Source organism: Poeciliopsis prolifica, unplaced genomic scaffold (genome assembly GCF_027474105.1).
Source record: "Poeciliopsis prolifica strain line A6 unplaced genomic scaffold, Auburn_PproV2 SCAFFOLD033, whole genome shotgun sequence".
Lineage (NCBI taxonomy): Eukaryota > Metazoa > Chordata > Actinopteri > Cyprinodontiformes > Poeciliidae > Poeciliopsis > Poeciliopsis prolifica.
The window spans coordinates 456828-477516 of NW_026562408.1; the positions used below are offsets into that span (position 1 = coordinate 456828).

The 20689-nt window shown below is 42.4% G+C and overlaps 1 protein-coding gene across 1 annotated transcript in view; it reads left to right on the plus strand.

The window, feature by feature from the left end:
- The first annotated feature begins 1683 nt into the window (after positions 1-1683).
- LOC129373374 (la-related protein 1-like) overlaps positions 1684-20689 on the plus strand; it is a 34022-nt gene continuing 15016 nt past the window's right edge. Inside the window, exons 1-5 of the mRNA XM_055051256.1 lie at positions 1684-2353; positions 11647-11714; positions 12588-12653; positions 16354-16425; positions 18360-18510. Of these exons, the coding sequence (XP_054907231.1) occupies positions 1990-2353; positions 11647-11714; positions 12588-12653; positions 16354-16425; positions 18360-18510 (721 nt within the window). The 5' untranslated portion in view covers positions 1684-1989. The remainder of the gene's footprint in view (positions 2354-11646; positions 11715-12587; positions 12654-16353; positions 16426-18359; positions 18511-20689) is intronic.

Sequence of the window (20689 nt, forward strand, 5' to 3'; positions counted from 1 at the left end):
ACATAATGTGCTTTTTAAATGAACATTGATAATTTTTGGATTTAAACTAAGCTTGTACATTTTGCTGAAAAGTTACTTTTCTAATTCAGGTGCTGAGATATTTTCAGCAGAAACTAGATAAAAACTACATGCTGGGGTTTTGTGTTTTTGCAGTGCAGCTCTTTAAAGTAGCCAGACGGGATCAGGAGAAGCAGATTTGTTGCATGTGCAAACTTGGCCGCTGTGTTTTTGCAAGAGCTGAGCCAACCTGCGGTGCAAATGTAACCACTGGGTCTTCACCAAGTTTCATTTCATAATCCCAGCATTGAGCAAAGTATTGAATCATCATCACAATTTTGTCCTGAAGCCCGTTGGAGATATTTCGACATTTCTGTTGGCTTTAATTCAAAATAAACAAAATAACTTTGATCTTTCCAATTGCCTAACCAGGGATGACCTCTGACCTCTGGAAACCTAACAGCTGCTTGTCCTCCGAACAGGAAACCTCACTCTGGGAAAAACACAGAAAGCTCTCTGAAACTCGGGGTTCCACGCGTGATGAGGCACGTGGACCTCATGAATGGGCACGTGTGAAGTTTAAGGGATCGGGGTCATTTTTGTTTCCCCACCTGATATTTAAAGAGACAGCAGCGCTAACATACAGAAGCTAACTGCTAACTGACAATGCATGACGCTGGACAAACAGCCTGCTCTGAGCACATGTTCTCATGAACTGACGCTGACGTTTGAACTGGCTGAGTTCTACGTCACACAAGGATCCACGATGCGTTCACGGTCATCGGAACATTTCAAAACCAGAATGTGAAAGTTTGACCCTCTAAACGGGCTCATTCAGGTCACAAAATATATATGCATTTTGCATTTAAGATAAAAACACATTGGTCTCTAAATATGTTTTATCCAAAACTCCTCAAGTGGGATAAGCTTCACCCTGTTCAGATTTACTAATGCTGAGGTTTCCTTTTTCAGCAATGAAATGTTTATTGCAATTGAATTGAATTATTTATTAACATCGTTTTATGTATGATTAATATTGTTTACATAGACGTACATTTAAAATATCCCTCAAGGATCATAGGATCTACAAAAATGTTTTTTTAAATTGAAATATGACAGAGAAATTAGGCCACATGACAAAGTGTAATTCATTCTTGTGATTGTAAAATTACAAGAATAAGGTCGTACAATATTACAAAAATAAAGGCAAAATATTATGACTTTAATTGTTATATTTTCACCTTATTCTCAAAATACTGCAGTTTTATCCTCATTAAAATCAAATATAAAACGACAATGAAAAAAAATCTGTCTCCTAAGAATAACAATTGCTTCTGTGAAAAATATATATTTGTCATAAAATGTGGGCTTTGTATATAAAACAATATAAAGACAACTACCAGTTATTTATGATTTTAATGATAAATATAATATTTTGAAAATAAGTTTTAATATTATGAATTTATTCTCATATTATTTTGCCTTTATTCTAATAATATTATAACTTTATTGTTTTATTTCCTCTTAAGAGAAACCGCTATATTTCATCACAGTGGTGGAAGTGGGTTCCCAAAGGTTTTTGTTTCAGACAGCACCTGAATGCACCATCCCGACCTGAGCCCAGAACGCGCTCCCGACGTTACGTGGGTACGCCTCCTCTCCTAAACTACACTGTACGTGCGCGCACCCGTCTGTCGCGTGGTGGGGATCATCCATATTGCTGCTAGTGGAGCTGAAAAGGTTGTAATCCTGAGGGGCCGTCGGGCGCGTTTCTTCACGGTTTCCCCGTGTTTTTTCTCGGTGCAGACCGCTCCGCATCCCGGGCCGAAGCGCCTTGGCTCTCGGAGCGACAGAGGAGCGGCAGGCCCCGCGGAGCAACTTCACACTTCCCCGAACCTGAAGGCGGATTCGGGCGAGTACAGAGAGAGAGGAGGGGGAAGGAAGGGGCCGTTAAGTCCTGAGAAGGGGAGACAGAAAGACGGCGGAGGGGAAATGGCCACTCAGGTGGAGGCCCTCCCACCCGGCAACCCGCTCGCCAAGGCGGAGGAGCACGGGAAAGTGACCCGCGGCGAGCCGGTAGAAGTGGCAGAGGAGGAGGAAGAGGAGGAGCAACAGCGGGCCAAGCGGCAGCGAGGTGCCGCCGACAGCAGGGCCGAGATGGGAGGGACCTCCGGCGGTGAGGAGCAGCGGGCGGCGGAGCTCCAGGAGGACGGCTGTGACAGCGAGGACAGGCCGGGGGAGGAAGGGGTTAAAGGCAGCAAGGAGTTTACGGACGCTCCCCCGCCCAAGGTGAACCCGTGGACCAGGAAAATGAACGCGGTGACCGTGGTCAGCGTGAACGGACAGCCCCACTCCGGTAGGTACCGCTCCGGCCCGGCGCCCGGCTCCGGCTGCGCTAGCGTTTAGAAAGCGGGGAGCTGTCAGGCTGGTTATATTTGGAGCCAGCCTCCTCCTGTGGTGCGGGCTATTCCTGGGTCGCTGCCCACTGGGCACACCCTTTAAAAACACTTAAAGTCGGTCCGGTCCGGTCAGCAGAGGGTTCTGTTTGAGTTCTGCGAGATTTACGCTCGTCTTCACATCTCAGACCTGTAATTTAGTGGTTTGGCTCTAAAACTGTCTTTTTGTCGTCTTGTGTCGTTAGAAAAAGCGGCTTCACTTTGATCCATAGTTATAAAAAACATTTATTTTTAGCTGTCCTTTTTGCAGTGTCATCACTGCAGTCTGGTTGCAAACTTTCTTCCACGCCATGTTTGCAGTGTGATCAGACGCATTCTGTGGACTTGTCAAACATTTTAAAGCAGTTTTTGTTTCCATGTTTGTGTTCGGGGCGGCCAGCCACGCCGAGCATGATGCCGGTGTCTGCATCCGAACAGCGGAATAAAAGCCGGGTTGTGGCTGCCTGTGAGCAGCTTAGCCGGGGCTAACAATAGCGCACACTCCCTTTGGGGCCTAGTCGGTCTGCCGAGCCAGTCCCGTTAGCCCGGCTCTGCCGTGGTTACTGCCCACGTCCACTCGGATTCTCCATCGAGAAACTTTGGCCACCGTGAAAGCGTCTGCTCGTTAAATCGCTAAAAGGAACAGGTTTGTTATGAGACGTCACGTGTTCTCTCCACGTGTTCCCCGAGAGAAAAAGCATGGCGGGTAGCAAGCTAGCTGGCTAGGTTAGCAGCCTGTCTGCGGTGGTTTTGCGGATAAATGTCAGCCCAGGGCGGCTTGGTGTCCAGGCCCGGGTGACTGGCCACCGGGGAGCCGGTTGTCCTGTATTGTGTTTGCTGTCAGAGCCAGGAAAGCTTCCGCAGGACTGTTCGCCCGAGCTAGCCCGAGCTAGCTGCTGTTAGCACGTAGCTCTGAAAGCTAATCATCGCTGCAGGTTCTAACAGCTGATAGGATGAAAATGAAGAATACTGGATTTAAAAATGTGAAGCGTTTTCACTCCTGCAGATTGACCCTAATTTTGGTGTGATGTTTTGGCTCAGGATAAATTTAATCAGTAAATCTAAAGAGCAGTTTCGGAAGGGGATTCAGAAGGCTCTTATCCAAACCAAATGGGTCTTATGGAATAAGAGACAAGTAATTGCCCCTTTGTGCTTTGGGGGCAACAAACGCCGTCATGTCTTTGTGGTGAGAATTTAAGGCTCACTTTCCTGTTTTAAATTGATTTAATTCAGCAATATTGAGAGTTTTGATTTAAAAACTGCCTGTAAAATGTCCTGCTGAAGCATCTCGATTGGATTAAGGTCTGAACTTTGACTAGGCCACTCCAAAGGTTTTATCTATTATTATAAATTTCAATTGCAGGCAGCTGGTTGTTGCCTCGCAGGGTTGTCTGATCCTGGCTCTGATCCAGTCTGCGGGCTTTGTGTGAACCCACTGCTGGTTTGGTTGCCCTGCTGCTGAACGTGTTTATCAGTGCTTTAGGAGCTTTGGGGCCGCAGCACGCATCCAGGATCAGAATCGACCCACTGTCTCGCCGTCAGCACCAAGGAGCTTCAGAGTTTCCAGTGGAAATGCAGACGGTCGCTCGGCTTCCCAGAGGTTTAGTTTCTACCAGTAAATCTGTTGTAAGGCCTCAGTCTGGACCAGGAAACAAAACGGGACGCTACCTGCAGAGGGGAACTCGCATTAACTCCCGTTTTAATTAACATTCCTGTAATCACCAAAATCATTTTATCTTAAATGAGTTTATAGCAGATTTACTGCAACCTCGCCTGCACAAACTGCTTCATAGTTAAATTATAAGACAAGAAATAAAGTTTAGTTTGATTAAAAATAATAAATTGGATTAAAGCGGATTAAACAGAGCTGGTGTGAATCCACCAAAAATGTCCTTAAAATTTTGATAAATTTTGATTTTATTAATATGTGTATATTTTAAGGTTCTTCTAGCTCTTTGTTGTATTGCTTGACTAAAAAAAAAATCCACACCCTTTCAGTTTATTTTAAATTTATCTAAATATTTATATGCATGTTAGAAAATGGATCAAAAGGAAAAATGTTTAAATAAGGCGCCATAACATTTCCACATGGCTGTATAACGCAACACCAACTGAATGCACACACTCTGTGAAAAATGTCATGGAAGATAACATGTGCAGCGTCTGCAGGGCTGAGTTTACCAGCAGGAGTGAAGCGGGGCCGACAAACACGACTTCTGTTTGAGGTGGCGTGAATGCTGAGTTTTCAGATTTTTACTGATATTTTTAATTTTTTTGTTATTGTGGAACAAACAGTGGAGAAAATAGTGAAAAATTACATTTATGGTATGTGTTTTAGTTTTTCTTTAAAATTAAAGTTTAGATAAAACATCAAAGTGTGTCATAATAATTTTTTAAGATAAGTCACAAACGATGTGATGATGACTCCTGATACTGTACATATTTAGAATTAATTCATTCATTGGGTCTTACATTTATGCTTTGAATAAAATATCTGTGCCTTTTAATAGTAAAAATAATGTGTTAACATAAATTCAAATTGAAATGAACAGTTTGATAAATGTTTATGATAAACGGTACAATAAATGGCTAATGTTTCGATGCAGAAACGATCATTCGCAGTCGTGAGGCAGAGGTCATCAGTCATTACAAAATTCTGGCCTGAATTTGTAAATTTCCTGTAAATATGAAATGTTAGCATGAAACCCGTTAGCTTCCGCTCATCGACTGACCGTCCCTCAGCCGGCCCGCTCTCCCTATGTTTATCAGCCTCAGGGCTGAGTCTGGGTGCACAGATAGCGGAGCGACCCGGCCGGCGCTGGGTGGAGTCCGACAGTCCAGCATCAGAACTGAGCAAACCGATATCGGGTCGTTTGGTTTGTCTGACTATTGAGTTTTAGGTTTGCTAAGCTGTTTGTCCAGCATTTTAAAGAAATGTTTTATTTTTCTTTCTTTAAAGGCCCCTGTCTCTCCAGTTTAATTTTATGTAGGTTTTATTATTTTCAAGGTTTCTGCTGCCTCTCTGCCTGCAGATTGCGTTCTGGGATCCGGTCCCAGCCGGTCCCAGCCGGTGCAGCGTCTCGCCTCGGTGTCCGCTGTCAGCCCGGGTCGGTCGGACCCCGGGTCGGTTACCGGCACCCTGCGGTGATGTCATCGCTCTGCTCATGTGACGTTCAGCTGCAGGCGGTCTGAACAGATCTGATGATGTTTTGTTCATGGAGTTAAAGTTTGTCCTTCCTGAAAGGTTTTACTGACCTAAAGCTGGAAATGTTTTGTTTTATTCAAAGCTGTGAAACATAAATCTGTCATTTTACTGAATATTTAAAGCTTGATGAGAAACTAAGGAGATGTTTGTCCTGCTTCCTTTCCTGACAAGCAGCTTGCTCCTTATTGCATTCCAAGCAATCCTTTGTGCAACATGAACATTTCACACGTGACGAAAGACTGGAAAACCAGAAATCGCTTTATTCCCGGTTCAGTCAAAATAAACGACCCCGTTTCCAGAGCTGGGCGAGTTTTTCATACCTGAGCCCATTTATTTTCCTCTCTCACTTTTTCCATGAAAACATTTAAAACATTTATTTTGAGAAAGTGGAATTTATTTAGTCATCCCATCTGAGGTAAAAGCTGCAAATTTTACTTTAAAAACAATTTTATCAGAAAATGTCTTAAAATTACAAGACCGTTGATTGCAATGAGAAACTGCTGTTATTTCTGAGGCCTGATGTGCCAGATCAGCTGGATATTTCTATGAAATGCATCTCAGTTCTGCTACTGGCAGAAATGAGCTTTAAACATCATCAGCGTTAGATTAAGTTCTCTTTAACGGTACAAGCCTCCCTGTAGTTTTATATTTCTATTGTGCTACTTTATTTTCCTGATATTATGATGGTATTCCCATTATTAAAAAATAATCTTAGCCTGACGCCATATTTTCCATCAGACTTGAACCGAATACATAAGCAAGATGGCTGCCTCTGGCGCGATGACATCACTGAACTATGAACAAACACAGATTTTCCAAGAATTTCCAAAAACTAAAATTATTTTAAGTGTAACATTTCAGGTTATCTATGCGTTTTGGATCTGGACCGTTAGAGACACATAGAGACGGTTTGAAAGTCGGTCTTCGGTCAGCTGAAGAAAACAGAAAATGATGTCACATCCAGCAACAACACAGCAATGAATGAATTAATGAATCTATTATAAACTCTGTATTTTTGCATTTACACTAGACGGATGAGAATTTCAGCCTGTCAGTTTTAATTTTCTAACTAGCTATTTTAAACTTTATTATATTTCTGGAAGATTATTCATCAGGTTTGGGAAATCTATTCAACTCACTGCATATTTTATAGTTATATTATTTTACAGATTTATCCAGGTATTGCATTTCTTGCATTAATATCTAGCCAGATGTCTAAGCAGCAGATTGTTTGATTCACTCATCAGTTTTGATTTTTGTGGAAAATGATAAATATTAAATCTATTTTATTATTTGAAAGATGCAAATTTATTTCCAGCTGCAGCAGAGACAAAAGTTTACAATGGAGACAAACTTACTCCATTTACTTCAAGAATAGAGAATTAAACCAAGTCAAATTTACATTTTTCATGTTAAATTTGTAGTAAATAAATGATTTTAACAGCCAGAGTGTTTATGGCTGCAGAGCCGACGTGGCACAGAGTTTATTTATAGAGCAGCGTTTTAAAGCACCATGGGAATTTCCTTTCTACTTACAGGAGGTGTGTGTGTGTGTGTGTGTGTGTGTGTGTGTGTGTGTGTGTGTGTGTGTGTGTGTGTGTGTGTGTGAAGGTTTTGTGAGGGAAGACAGAAACTAAAGTTAAACTGCAGCTTCTGCTGGATTAGCTGGAGAGTTTTACAGAGGAAACGGTTCATGTTTCTTGAATTCAGAGGATTGAAAACTGATGAGAATAAAAATGGAGATGCTGATGATGGTTCGCTCCACAGGACTGAGTTTCTGCAGGAAGACACTCAAAGCAGCAATTTCATAAAAATCCTGTATGTGAGAATAGCTTCACAAATCACATCACCACACACATTTATTTATTTTCAAGCAGAAGAAATGCCGGTTTATTATATTTCTAGATCTGCTACCAAGGATTATGTGAGTAGTCAGATTATAAGATGGGCTCGTTCTGCAGATTTTTCAGTTGATCAATTTTTGTGAAGATTGGAAATGCATGAAAACTTGGAATGATGTGGAGGTTAAGCACAAGCCACAGATGGAGGCAGATGTTGCAGGTTCGAATCCCGGGGCCTTTGCCACGTCTCCCTCATTACTGTCTTTCCTGTTAAACAAAGGCCACTAGAGGCAATAAAACTAACAAAAAAAATCCATTAAAAGATGCAAATAATTCAGTCCCTTTTTTTAAATGAGAAAATCCACCTGGCTGACAGGTTAATTATTTGATTTAGCGATTAATAGTGACAGAAAAGGTAACTAATTAGAGATTTTCTTTGCAGAATTTGAACCAAATCTTTGAGGAATTTTTAGAGCAACATTTAAAAAAAATTTTTTTTTGAATGTCAAGTGGAAAATATTTATATTTCTGACACCATTTTGGATTAATTGCTGCTCAAAGTTCTTTTAACAAATTGTCTTTTGAGTTTAAACATTCCAGTTATTCATTGATTACATTAATATTTGACCATTATTTCATTAATCGATTACTTCACCCCTAAATTGTCTGAATTTTTCAATTCTTTAAATGGGATTCATTTATTGGTGCAATATAAAAACATTAGATTGAGAACACAACTGAATATTTTGGTTAAAAATTGATGTATTTATATATTTATGGAGAAATACTGGGATCGATCGCTCTGTCTGAATTTATTTTGTTACATCTCCGCAACAGTCTGCTGCTGTAAATATGACAGAAATGATTTCTTTGCTGTTTTTCTGTTTTGCTCAGTCCGAAGTTTCTTACATACTCACCTGGTTGTCATTGGTTATTTTCAAAGAAACTTATCAGAGCTTTTGTACATTCGGCAGCCAGCAGGTTTTCTGGCGCGTCGGCAGCAGGTTTGCAGCAGGTTTGCAGCAGGTTTGCAGCAGGTTTTCCGGTGCGTGGAGGTTGGAGCTGCTGACTTTCTGGCCTCTCCGTTGATCTTTGGCTCGTCATCTGATCGGATAAAGACGAACACTGAGCAGCCGTTTTGCCGATGCCACGGTGGACGACTCAGCTGATGTTGCCACGTGGCTCCACAAACCTGCTGGTGATCCTGCATCAACAGCTGATTGTCCATTTGTTGCGACGGCTGTTGGACTGTAAAATGTTGCTACCTCTCAGTTCCAGTCGCAGGAAGAGTTTTTTAATGCAGCTGGAGTTTTTAGTAACTGGAAACTATCTGCATCACAGCCTGGATTATGACTTTATTTCTCTGACATAAAACATTTGATGTAGGGCTGAAACGATTATTCAGGTTAATCAATAATGAAGGTCATTGTCAACTAATTCACCCTGGTTACTTGTCAATTAGTTGTTAACTTGAGTGTGCAAGTTAAAAGGCTATTTGCTAAAATGTAAATAAAATAAGGGAACTTTTAATTTGTGTAAAAGAAAAATCTTACGTGGTTAAATGAGAAGCTGCAGAATGTGAAAATTTTTGGTCCAATTCTATTAAGTTAATTTAGTTGCAACAACAGAGCAACTCCTTAGTGAACTCCTGAAAATTAAACTTACACATTATTTCATTTTACCTGAAAAAAATTAAAGGGCATCAAAAGGAGAATATTATATTATTTAGAAAGTCTGCCTTCCCTGTTTGAGAAAACGAAATGAAGCGACTGCAAGTTTCCAACATTAGGAGTTGTTAGAATAATTATGTTTTGTTATCATTCTTACATTTGCAGTTTTAATAGATTTGGTATTCACATCCCTGAGAAAAGGAACTTGTTAGACCTTGAAGCTGCAGCCACTTCTTCCATCCATCCATCTTCTGCTGCTTATCCGGGTCGGGTTGCAGGGGTAGCAGCCTAAGAACTGAGGCCAGACTTCCCTCTCCCCCTACTTCCTCCAGCTCCTCCGGGGGAATCCCACGGCGTTCCCAAGCCAGCCGAGAGACGTAGTCCCTCCAACGTGTCCTGGGTCTCCTCCCGGTGGGACCTGAACTCCTCACAGGGAGCCTCCATCCTGACCAGATGCTTGAGCCTCAGCTGGGTCCTCTCCATGTGGAGGAGCAGCAGCTCTACTCTGAGTCCCTCCCGGTGGGATGACTGCGCTTCTCTCTCAGGGAGCCCAGCCACCCTACGGAAAAAACCCATTTCGGCCGCTCGTATCCGCGATCTCGTTCTTTCAGCCATGACCCCAAAGCTCATGACCAGAGATGAGGGTAGGGACGTAGATCGACCGGTAAATCGAGAGCTTCTCTTTTTGACTCAGCTCTCTCTTCACCCCGACGGACCGGTACAGCGCCGCTTCACGGCGGACGCTGCGCCAATCCGCCTGTCGATCTCCCGCTCCCTTCTTCCCTCATTCGTGAACAAGATCCAGAGATACTTGAACTGCTCCACTTGGGGCAGGAGAAGCACTCTACCCTTTTCCGGCTCAAGACCACGGCCTCGGATTTGGAGGCACTGATCCTCATCTCGGCCGCTTATCTTGGGATATTCCTTGAACTGCCTCCCTCCACATTCCTTTCCTGCCATGCTTTGTAATAAAGGACCAGTTCTGATGCAGAGAGTCAGAACGCCTGGAGACACCTGGAGTCACCTGGAGACACCTGGAGACCTGGACACCTGGAGGTCTGCTGTGCCTTCTCCTTTTGCAAAAGACTTGCTTGAAAACTCAAACGTTGTCTGTGGTTCTCTTTTTATGTAGATTGAGAAAATACTTATCAGGAGAAATGGAGTAATTCCCCTTTACTCCATTTCTCTATGCTGAGCCTTTAGAGTTCAAAGGTCAAGCAAATGTTGCAGCTAATGTGACTAGCCTGCAGACGTTCATTGCTGCAGCAGAGGCAGAAACGTTCCGAGTTCGGTCCGTCTGGAGGCGGATTCAACCGGATGAGGACAGATTCTGTCTGCTTGAACCAAAACAGACAACATTCATCTGGGAGAACCCGCCCAGTCGTTAACAACTCACCACTGTAATGACCGGATTTGTGAAATTCATTCAAATTTCACATTTTGGATGTTTTTAAACTTTTATTTGTCTCGGCTGTGTTAAGGAAATCAGTAAGTCTTACCTAAGGTGAAAAACACTGAGTCAATCAAGACGAATCAAAATGCATTTTGATTATTATTTTATTGAGAAATTAAGCAAAGAAAATAGCAATGGCTGCCCTGACGAGTCCAGGGAAGTGAAGAAAAGATGAAGGTACATCACTTTTAATATCCACCAGGCGTCTTACAGAGATGGGAGCAAAAGGGAGAATCCCAGCAGTTTCCCTTCACAGCTCTGGTGTTTGACCTGCAGACTGTGACCCTGCACGGTTCAAACCAAGTCAGAAATACCCTTTATTATGCGTTTCCAGTGAGATGCCTCCAACATGCTTTATAGCTAAAACTGATTGATTGATTGAAATAAAACAAAGTCTAACATAACAGACAGGCTTCAAAACAGAACAAACAAACAAAAAACTGACTTTTCAGCAATAAGTTCATGTTTTTTGGTGTCTGGAAAAAAGTCGTTTCAAAAACCTTCAGAGTGTAACATCACAACTGGGCTGTTGCCGAGCAACTGCAGCCCGTTGCCCAGCAACCCAAGCTGTACTTGATGTTCAGCTGGTTTTCCTCGGTACAATGGCTGCTGGAAAACAGTGTAGTTGTTGCTGCATTCTGGTTGGCTGTGCAGGAGGCTCCACTAATGCTTTTCGAAGATGTACGGTTGTATAATTGTGCATCTTTTCTGTGAGTGTAAATGTTGAGTTGGGGGCGTGGCCAGCAGCTTGTTTGGATTTAAAGCGACAGAGACCCTAAACAGCTCAGACTGAAATCTGATGATTTGAGAATGATTTGGTGTAAAACTTATGGACATGTTTTGAATAGGCCGATGCGAACCTGTTGCAGGAAGCAGACTGAATCACCTTTGAGCTTCTAACAAAAGAAAAACTGTGAGGTTTTTAAATAAATGTGTGTTTGGTGACTGATTCATATTTTCTTCCTTTTGTGTTTGAATTGTATTTTGGGAAGCAGAAATCCTGTGAACCCCGTTTTAATGTCGGCCATCTTTCTTTGTTTCCCAGCAGAGTCGAGCGGCCCGGCCAAAGTGGTGAGAGCGGGGAATCCACCCAAAGCCAGGAGAGGAGGAAAGGTAACGTCCTCAGCATTTAGAGCTCTGCTCCCCTTAAGACAGGAAAAATAACCGCTGAGACTCAGCCACTCAGGGATGGAGCTGCAGCTCGTCTGGCTGTCTGACCTCTGACCCTGCAGCCCACAGTCTGACCGCCGGGAAACGGCCTGGAAACCTCAGGAAGCCAGAGCCAGTCGGTTCCAGGAAGTAAACGATATGTGCTGCTCTACTTCCTGTTCAAATATCTGAATGCTGTCACTTCCTTCCTTCATTGTTACCCCGAAGCAACTCTAACGTCAGAAACGACCGTCAGTCGTTTGTCGGCCATATTGTTTGGTGATGTCATCAGCTGAGATGGACAGAAAGTCAAGAATATTATAATTCTTTAGGTTGAATTCGTTGTTCAGTCACTGGCTGCTATCATCAATTCATTTTAAGAATTGAAATTATTGAAATTGATAAATTTCAATTCATTTAATTCTTCCACCAATTAACTCTTTGGGTTTCCATAGTTACGAGTGATGTCATCACACCCAGAGCCGCCATTTTGTTGTACAGTCTCTGTTTACTTGGACTTTGAATTCAGATCAGCTCTGATGGAACACAATACAAGTTGGATATAATGTAGGATTAGACCAATGTTTTATGTTTTCACCAGAGTTAAAATATTAGGAGAATGAAGGAGTAATTTTACGAAAATGATTTTCATTTTGTAATATTTAGATATTTTTCTGGTAAAATTGCATTTTTATTCTAATATTCTACGTTCTCAAATTAGAACTAAATGAATCTCAAAATCCACTTTTAAAATGTTTTATGTTGTTTTTATTTGTGTTTTATTGTAGATTTGTAAAGTTGGTCATATTTAAAATATATCTCTTGTTTTTGTTTCAGGTTGGAGATTTTGGCGACACCAACAGCTGGCCGACTCCGGGAGAGATCGCAACTAAAGACATGCAGGTAAGGCTTACTGGGGGCGAAGGGGCGGGGCTAGAGAGTGGGCGGGGCCTATAGACCCCCTGCTGACACTCAGCTGTACCACGGTTAGTGGTTGTTGAAGTTTCTGGTTTCTTGACACAAACTCGACTCGGCGGCCCTCTGATTGGCCGGCGGTGGCCGACCTCTGATTTATAGCTAAAATTGATTGATTGATTGATTGATTGATTGGTTGAAATAAACCAAAATCTGACATAACAGCTGCTTCAAAACAGAACAAACTCTTAAAAAAACTGACTTTTCAGCAATAAGTTCATGCTTTTTGGTGTCTGGAAAAAAGTCGTTTCAAAAACCTTCAGAATATGACATCATAACTGGGCTGTTGCCGAGCAACCACAGCCCGTCGCCTAGGAACCCAAGCTATGCTCCAGTGGTTGGTCGGCTGGTTTTCCTCTGTACAATGGCTGCTGGAAAACAGAAGAGTTTAGTTGTTGCTGCATTCTGGTTGGCTGTTCAGGAGCCTCCACTATTGCTTTTCAAAGGCGTAGGGTTGTATAATTGTGCATCTGTTTGCAGCCGGCGGCCCCCTGTGATTGGTCCGCGGCTCGTTCTGCAGTCAGAGATGTGAGCGGGTCAGATACAGATTTTAAAGAAAAGTTCAAATGTGAACCGTATAGAAATAATTTTTCATGTTATGATTCGACCTGCTGCCAGTCAGAGCCCTGCAGTTCAAACATAAATCATGTGTTTCATTAACAAATTGTCTAATTGTTTGGTAAATAAAGGCAGCTGGTGAGGGTGAAGCCTCTTGCTTGGCTTCTTGCTTTAGCGTTCCCTGCAAAAACACACAATCCCACCAACTATTTCTGTCCCGTTTCTTCTGCAAATATCCTGAAATAAGATGAAACTAACTGAGGGGAGTAGCTTTTACTTTAGTAACTTTCTGGACAAAATGTATTTTCACTCCACTGAATCTTTTGTAAACTCAAACTGTCTCATTGCAAAAACGTGAATCTCTATTTAATTTATTTTCCTACCTGTGGTTTGTGTGATTACCTGGCTAACAGACGTTAGCTGCTGGGATTCTCCTCGCCATTTATTCCTCTCCTAGTTGTATTTACTTTGTGAACATGCGGCGCAGCGAGTAGCCGTGTTAACAGCTCTATTTTGGGCGGCGCTACCAGGCCACATCGTGTCGTCGTTCCCAGGAATATCCTCCAGGTCCGGTGGCAGAGCGGACCGTCGGAGGCAGGATGTCCTTCTAGGGCCGCCGTAGAGAACCGGCCGGTCTGAGCCGCTGCTACTCGGTGTGGCGAGCCGTGGCGTCCGTCACGCTCACTGCCGTAAATCTGAGCCGCCGCCGCGCTGGGAAACACTCGGAGGTGTTCCTGCCGGTCTGGGATCATGGCTGACATTTTCTGTACATTTAAACATTTTCTCAGGATGTTTCAATAAAATAATCAAGATCTGTTTTTAGTTCTTTATTCAAACAAGTAAAATTTATTGGAGAATATTTCAGCTTCAACTAGTTATGAAAAGGAGCAACAAACATCAGATGAACATGTTGATCAATGTTTAATTCATTGTTAATCAGCTCCAGCCAGCTGGGTATTAAGTCTGGATTTACTCAGCGTTTCGGCTGTTTTTCAGTTTTCTGGACGATTGCTCCAGATCTGCGGATCATAGAAGCTGAAAGCTTCATCTATGTGAAGACGCTGCTGCAGGAATCAAAGCCTGGATGAGTTTCTCTGATCTGAGACTTTAGTCTTCTGGTTCTGGAAATATTCTACAGCTGCTAGAAGGCTCACTTTGGAACACAAGGGTCAGAGGTCAGCCTGATCTCTGGTTTACAGCTGGAAGAACTGAAGCTGTGCTAACTCTCCATCTATAGGTCTAGATTGTTCCTCTATAGGTAAAAACATAATAAAATATTTGTTTCTCTGGAGAGAAAATGTAAATATTCTGAGTCCCTCTGCCTGGACCTTTGACCTCTCCCATCCAGCGGAGCCACAAAAGCTAAGCATGCTAGCAGTCTAAACGAATTGCTACCATTCATCTTCACATTCAACCCACATAATTATTTTCCTTTGTTTAATCGGCTTTTTAATAGTTACAAGATTAAAATTCAGCAACAAATTCTAAAACCACATCTTGAATAATTAATTCTGGGAGTTTTATTGCTGCTGCCTTCAATTCATTTCTTCATGGAAAGGTTTCAGGTCATAAAATACGTTTAATAAATTTAGTGAAAGTGTTCAGTAAAATCCATGTACATTTACTTTAATAGTTCAGATGAACGTCGGTGTGAAAACTGTTTCAAACGTCCAGGCTTTTCTCCAGCCAATCAGTGGCAAGGAAAATGAATCCTGCTCCTGGATTGGATAATCTGCTAACACCGGCCAATAGCATTTCAGCTTCTAAAGATTAATTTAATTTTGAATATTTTAGATGAACTCTATTAAAATCCACAAATAAGCAAACTGTGAATAATTAGCAGTGAAATGATTTACGGAAACAATCTGAGTCTGACTGTAAACATAAAGTACATCATGAAAAATACATTTTATTAGTCATGATCAAAATTCAGTTTGAACTTTCTATTTATTCAGGGTGCATTTCTGACACTAGTTGAAATAAAAAAGGAAAAACAGAATAATATAAAGTGTTTAAATGATCAACTTTGTCACAGAACCACGTTATGATAAACAATAAAATTATTAGGATCCATCATCTTGTAATACAAGAACAGATTCTTAGAGATGAATGAATTTTAAATACTAGTGAACTTTTAATGTTGGAACTGGAAGGAAACGACTAATGAAATGAATTATAAAGTCTTTACACAGCACAAGAGAAACGATAAACGATATAAATGAATGATTTTGTTTTAATTTATTGACTGATGACCTTGCGTTGACCTCTGAGCAGCAGTGGTCAGTTTCTTGCCGAGTCACATAAAGAGGCGGCGCCCTGCTGAAGGTCTTTTTTATTTCTGCTCGTCGTTGTGGAGCAACAGGACTGACTCAGCAAAACGAGGCTCTGCTTTCAGTGACTCAGCAAACAAGGCGCTGCTCTCCGTCGGCTTTTCTTTTCTGTTAAATTCAGAAAAGCCGAGTGGAAGCCACCGGTTCTGATTCAGTTTGTGGAAAGTTTAGGAAGCGTTTAGTTGTTTCATCTGGGGGATTTTAACCGTTACGCCGGCAGACGCTGCTCTGCTGCTGCAGACGCTGCTCTGCTGCTGCAGACGCTGCTCTGCTGCTGCAGACGCTGCTCTGCTGCTGCAGACGCTGCTCTGCTGCTGCAGACGCTGCTCTGCTGCTGCAGACGCTGCTCTGCTGCTGCAGACGCTGCTCTGCTGCTGCAGACGCTGCTCTGCTGCTGCAGACGCTGCTCTGCTGCTGCAGACGCTGCTCTGCTGCTGCAGACGCTGCAGCTTGTGTGACTCTGACGTGGCGTTTTGGAGGAACCGTAACACCTCCAGGCCCCACGGCGCTAAGAGTGACACGCAGCTTGCTCTGTGTGTGTGTGTGTGTGTGTGTGTGTGTGTGTGTGTGTGTGTGTGTGTGTGTGTGTGTGTGTGTGTGTGTGTGTGTGTGTGTGTGTGTGTGTGTGTGTGTGTGTGTGTGTGTGTGTGTGTGTGTGTGTGTGTGTGTTGTGTGTGTGTGTGTGTGTGTGTGTGTGTGCAGGGATCCTGTCTAAACTGCTCTTCCCTCCCTGTGTTCAGATGGAGGCAGTGGGACAGAGCTCGTCCGGCCCGCCGCCTCTCAGGCAGGTCAGAGACTCGTGGAGAATCGCTGTAAGTTCAGCTTCTTAACTCCCCATGAGGCCAGAAATGAAAAATCCTCCAGGCAGAAGAAGAAGCTGCTGCTTTCCTTGATTGTGCAACCCTTAACACACACGTTGAACTAACAGAGAAAAATCGATTCAGGGAACGTTGCTGTTGGCAGAGCACCGACCCAAAGAACCCGGCAGATAAAACCCGTTTCAGGCCAAAGGTTCACATACAGGCTGTTTTAAATTATTCACTTGAAAAAGTTTGACTCCAGTTTTAGATTTTCACAGACCTGCTTCCTTTAGTGCCTCAGTAGGAGAAATGAAGGTGGCAGAAACTGGTTTGATTCTGTTGTTTTGATGAAATCCTTTTCTTTTGGAAAGCTTAAAATCCAGATTTGAACGTTTCCAGCTGGTCAGACTTTAGTGTTTGTGATGCTTTAGAGGAAATCTGTTACAAAAAATTCACATTTTTCTCATTTTTGTTCTATTTGAGTCTCAGCAGAACAAAAATATCCAGATGTTTTTGGGCAGTAAGTTCATGATTGTTGGTTATGGAAAAACGGCTGCTTAAAAAAGCAACTGCACTGCACTGCAACCCCAGCTGCTCTCCATGTTTGGTCAGCTGGTTTTTATGCTCTGTACAATGGCTGCTGGATCAAACAAGAGTTTAGTTGTTGACTTGTTGTGCAGGCTGTTGAAAAAAGATTCAAATTCAAATATATTTTTAGTTTTTCACTGTAAAACAAATGTGCTCTTTAAGGAAGAGAAGAAAAGATCATTTTATTTGAAAACAAAGATTATTTATATCTTTGTTCCCTCATATATTCATCAGTATGAAAAATATTTTAAAAACAGGTACAATTGTTTGTTTAAACATTTCAGATTCAGAAAGTGTCAACACATCTAAAGGTTGAATATTTAATCTTTTCTTGGCAGATTCAGCTTCATTTCAGGTTATCATGTAAATTATTAAAGGTCAAACAATTAAATCAAAAGGCCAAAATTGACACAACAATCTTAACCCGTACGCAAAAAAGAAGGTCAGTGATGATGTTTCCTCACTGGATTAAAAGTAGAAGTTGAGTTTGAAGTTTTGCTGTGATGCGAGTTTTTCCCTCCGGTTCTCGACTCGTTCTTGAATGCGGCGCGTGAATCCGAGGCGTTCTGGGTCGAGAGTGCGGCTCGGCAGAGACTGCTGGTTTTGAATAAACGTTCATGCATTGGTGTGTGCGAGAGGGAGCGGTCGCCATGTTTTGCTCTGCTGTACTCAAATGCTCTGAACTCATGCAAATCCTCTTCTGTCCTTCTTTGATGAAACGTTTAATTCACTTTCAGCTCATTTAGCTCCATATTTGGTCCAAGTGGCACAGGAAGCTCGTATTTCCTTATTTAAAATAAATATTTCTGTTTATTTTTCACCGACTGATTTTACCTGGAGTTGCTGCAGATTGTAAATCCTGTCTTTTAATGTTCAGTTTATTAAAATAATCTCCAGAAAATGCCAGTAAATTGGTAAATCCCTTCCTACTGCTGCTCTGCTCGGCGTGGCGTTTGAGCTGCTATGGACAGGAAGCTGGACGTTTAGAAACGATGAAACCAAATGATGAAAAGCAACGTTTTGGTTGGTTATGGTGGAGTTTCGTTCTGATCCCAAAGTTTAAACGTTTTTTTCCACAGGATGTCGGCTGATTGTTTTTAGAAAATCCTTTTTCATCTGGTTTATCTGCGTTGTTGTAGTCGTTGCTTGGTTTGGATATTTGCATGTGAATGAGCGAAACAAGCTTTGAGTTTCTGCTCTTATTAACCTTAAGCTTCAGTTTGACTTGGAGGAGTTTGAGAAGCTGCTGCATCGTTTGGCATCTCTGCTTTCAACACGTTTCACTTTTAAGCTTTGGATCCCAGATTCCAGCTGTTTGACACCAAGTACTAATTCTGCTGACGGTTTTTGTTTTTAAGGGTCCCAAAAGGTCGGCGGCTAAGAAGGAGTCAAAGGACAAGAGGGAGAGCAACGAGGAGAGCAAGGAGAACCTGAAGGCCAAATCTGACGACTCGGGAGAGGAGAAGAACGGAGACGACGACCAGCAGAAAAACGGGCCAAAGAAAAAAGGTGAAAGACTTCAAATACACGACTCAAAAACGCTTCAAAATGTTAGCTGGAGCTCGCGGCTTCACAAAGTGGATCAGTTCTCGCTCTAGGAGAAGAAAAATCCATTAAAAGCTAAAACCCAAAGACACAAGCCTCGCTGAAGTTTGGTGGTGGCGGCATCATTCTGTGGGGCTGCCACAGAATGATGAGGAGCAAACACGATGTCGACATGAACAGGGAAGTTACATTTGTTCTTCCAGATGAACAAAAACAAAGTTCTTCAGATTAATCGAATTTTTTGCTCTTTAACTTCTGATTTCTGGAATGAACTCTTTGGGTTTCCATAGTTCAGAGTGATGTCATCGCAGCAAGAAACGCCATCCTGTCTGACCAGTTTGTTTATTTTCCATTTATTAGGCCCAGATTCTGATCTTTAATCACAATATTAGGAGAACAAAGCAGACATTTTCTGAGAACCATAGAAAACCAGTTCTGCCAAAAACTACTGAGAATGTTGAGGGAGAAAACTGAAAAACATTCAAGAAAAATTTAAATGCAATTTTACCAAACTTCTGTAATTCTGACGTTCTGCAAATAAAAATATTTCAGATCAAAACAGGAGAAGTTTGAACTTAAACATTTTCTCTTTTCATCTTTTTAATTTAACTTCCAGCAGCTCTCTGCTGCGCCCCGCTGGCCAGCTGAGGTACTGCAGGAGCATTCAGCAGATGTTGAGTTTTCCTGAAATCTGATCCAGAAACCGGTTCTCCTCTTCGGAGAACCCGTTCTCAGAGTTTTTCAGAGTTTAGGATATTGGACAGAAAAGTGTGGTAAACCTGAACTTGAAGCTTAAATGATGAGTTCTTGATTAAGACTGAAGCAATTAATTGTATTCATTATGATTAATCAAATATTGAAAAAACTGTCAAAAAATGTTGTACTTAATAGTTAATTAGTGTTTAAAGACTGACAAAAAGACGACAGGATGATAAAACACTTGGAGCAGGAAGTCAGCTTAAACTGTTTAAACATCTTTTTTATATATACTTTATTTTTAATGAGATTTTTATACACGACAAAACATTACATCAACATTAAAGAAGACAAATAACAAAAAAACCAACAAAAAAATCGCAACATGGACAATGAACGGCATTCGGGACGGAGGTCAGCCGGGGGGGGGGGGGCAGAGGTCACCGAGGGAGGGGGGACGGAGGTCAGCCGGGGGGGGGGGGGGGGGGCGGACAGAGGTCAGCCGGGAGGGGGAGGGGGCAGAGGTCACCGAGGGAGGGGGGACGGAGGTCAGCCGGGGGAGGGGGGGACAACGATACGTCGCATAAAAAGAAATGAACAGCTCTTGATGAACGGGTCACAGTAAGTGAAAAGTTACATGAAGAGACAAACAGGTGGGAATTTTTATCCAGAATCACCAAGTCCTGCTAAACCACACAGAACCAAGCCACAAATCCCACCTCCAAAAATAAAGGAATGTTTTTCAAGTTACTTTAGAGTTCTAGTATATTGACCATTTTAACCAATATTTTTGGATGTTGTTTTCCTGGAGTCTCATGGAGAAGGTGAGCGTTTCCATCTGCCGTATTTCTTCTACTGTGCCCGACCAGTCACATAACGTCGGAGGACTACCACTGAGCCATTTACTTGTTAGTGATTTCTTTCCGGCTATCAGTCATATTTTCAGAAGGTTCTTATCCTGAGTGTTGAGTTCATTTGGTAAATTACTTAAATCACTTGTCGGGTAGTCCTGCTCAAAATAAACCCGCTGCTGGTTGAGGCGTATCTCTTTTTTCTTCCACGCGGCGCGAAGCACCAAATCCCTGGTTCTGAACGCCAGGAAGGAGATGACCACAGTTGGCGTTCTGCGGGGGTTTGGGACCCGGAGCCCGGTGGCAGCGTTATATAGCTAAATGGGTATCCTGGACGGAGAGCTCAGCCTTAATGAAACCGGCCATCAACTCCAACAAGTTGTCTCCCTCTTTGTCCTCCTGAATCCCACAGATGTTGATTCTGACCAGCTTCTAAATCAGTCAGCTTGGCTTGAATTCTGTCTTGGTTGTTTATAGCTGAGTCAGCACTTCTTTCGCCGCCGCGGTCCACTCCTCCATTTCTGCCACACGTTTTAACGACTCCTCCGACCTTTCTTGGTTCTCTGTTATGTCCGACACAATTCCGTTTAGTTTTC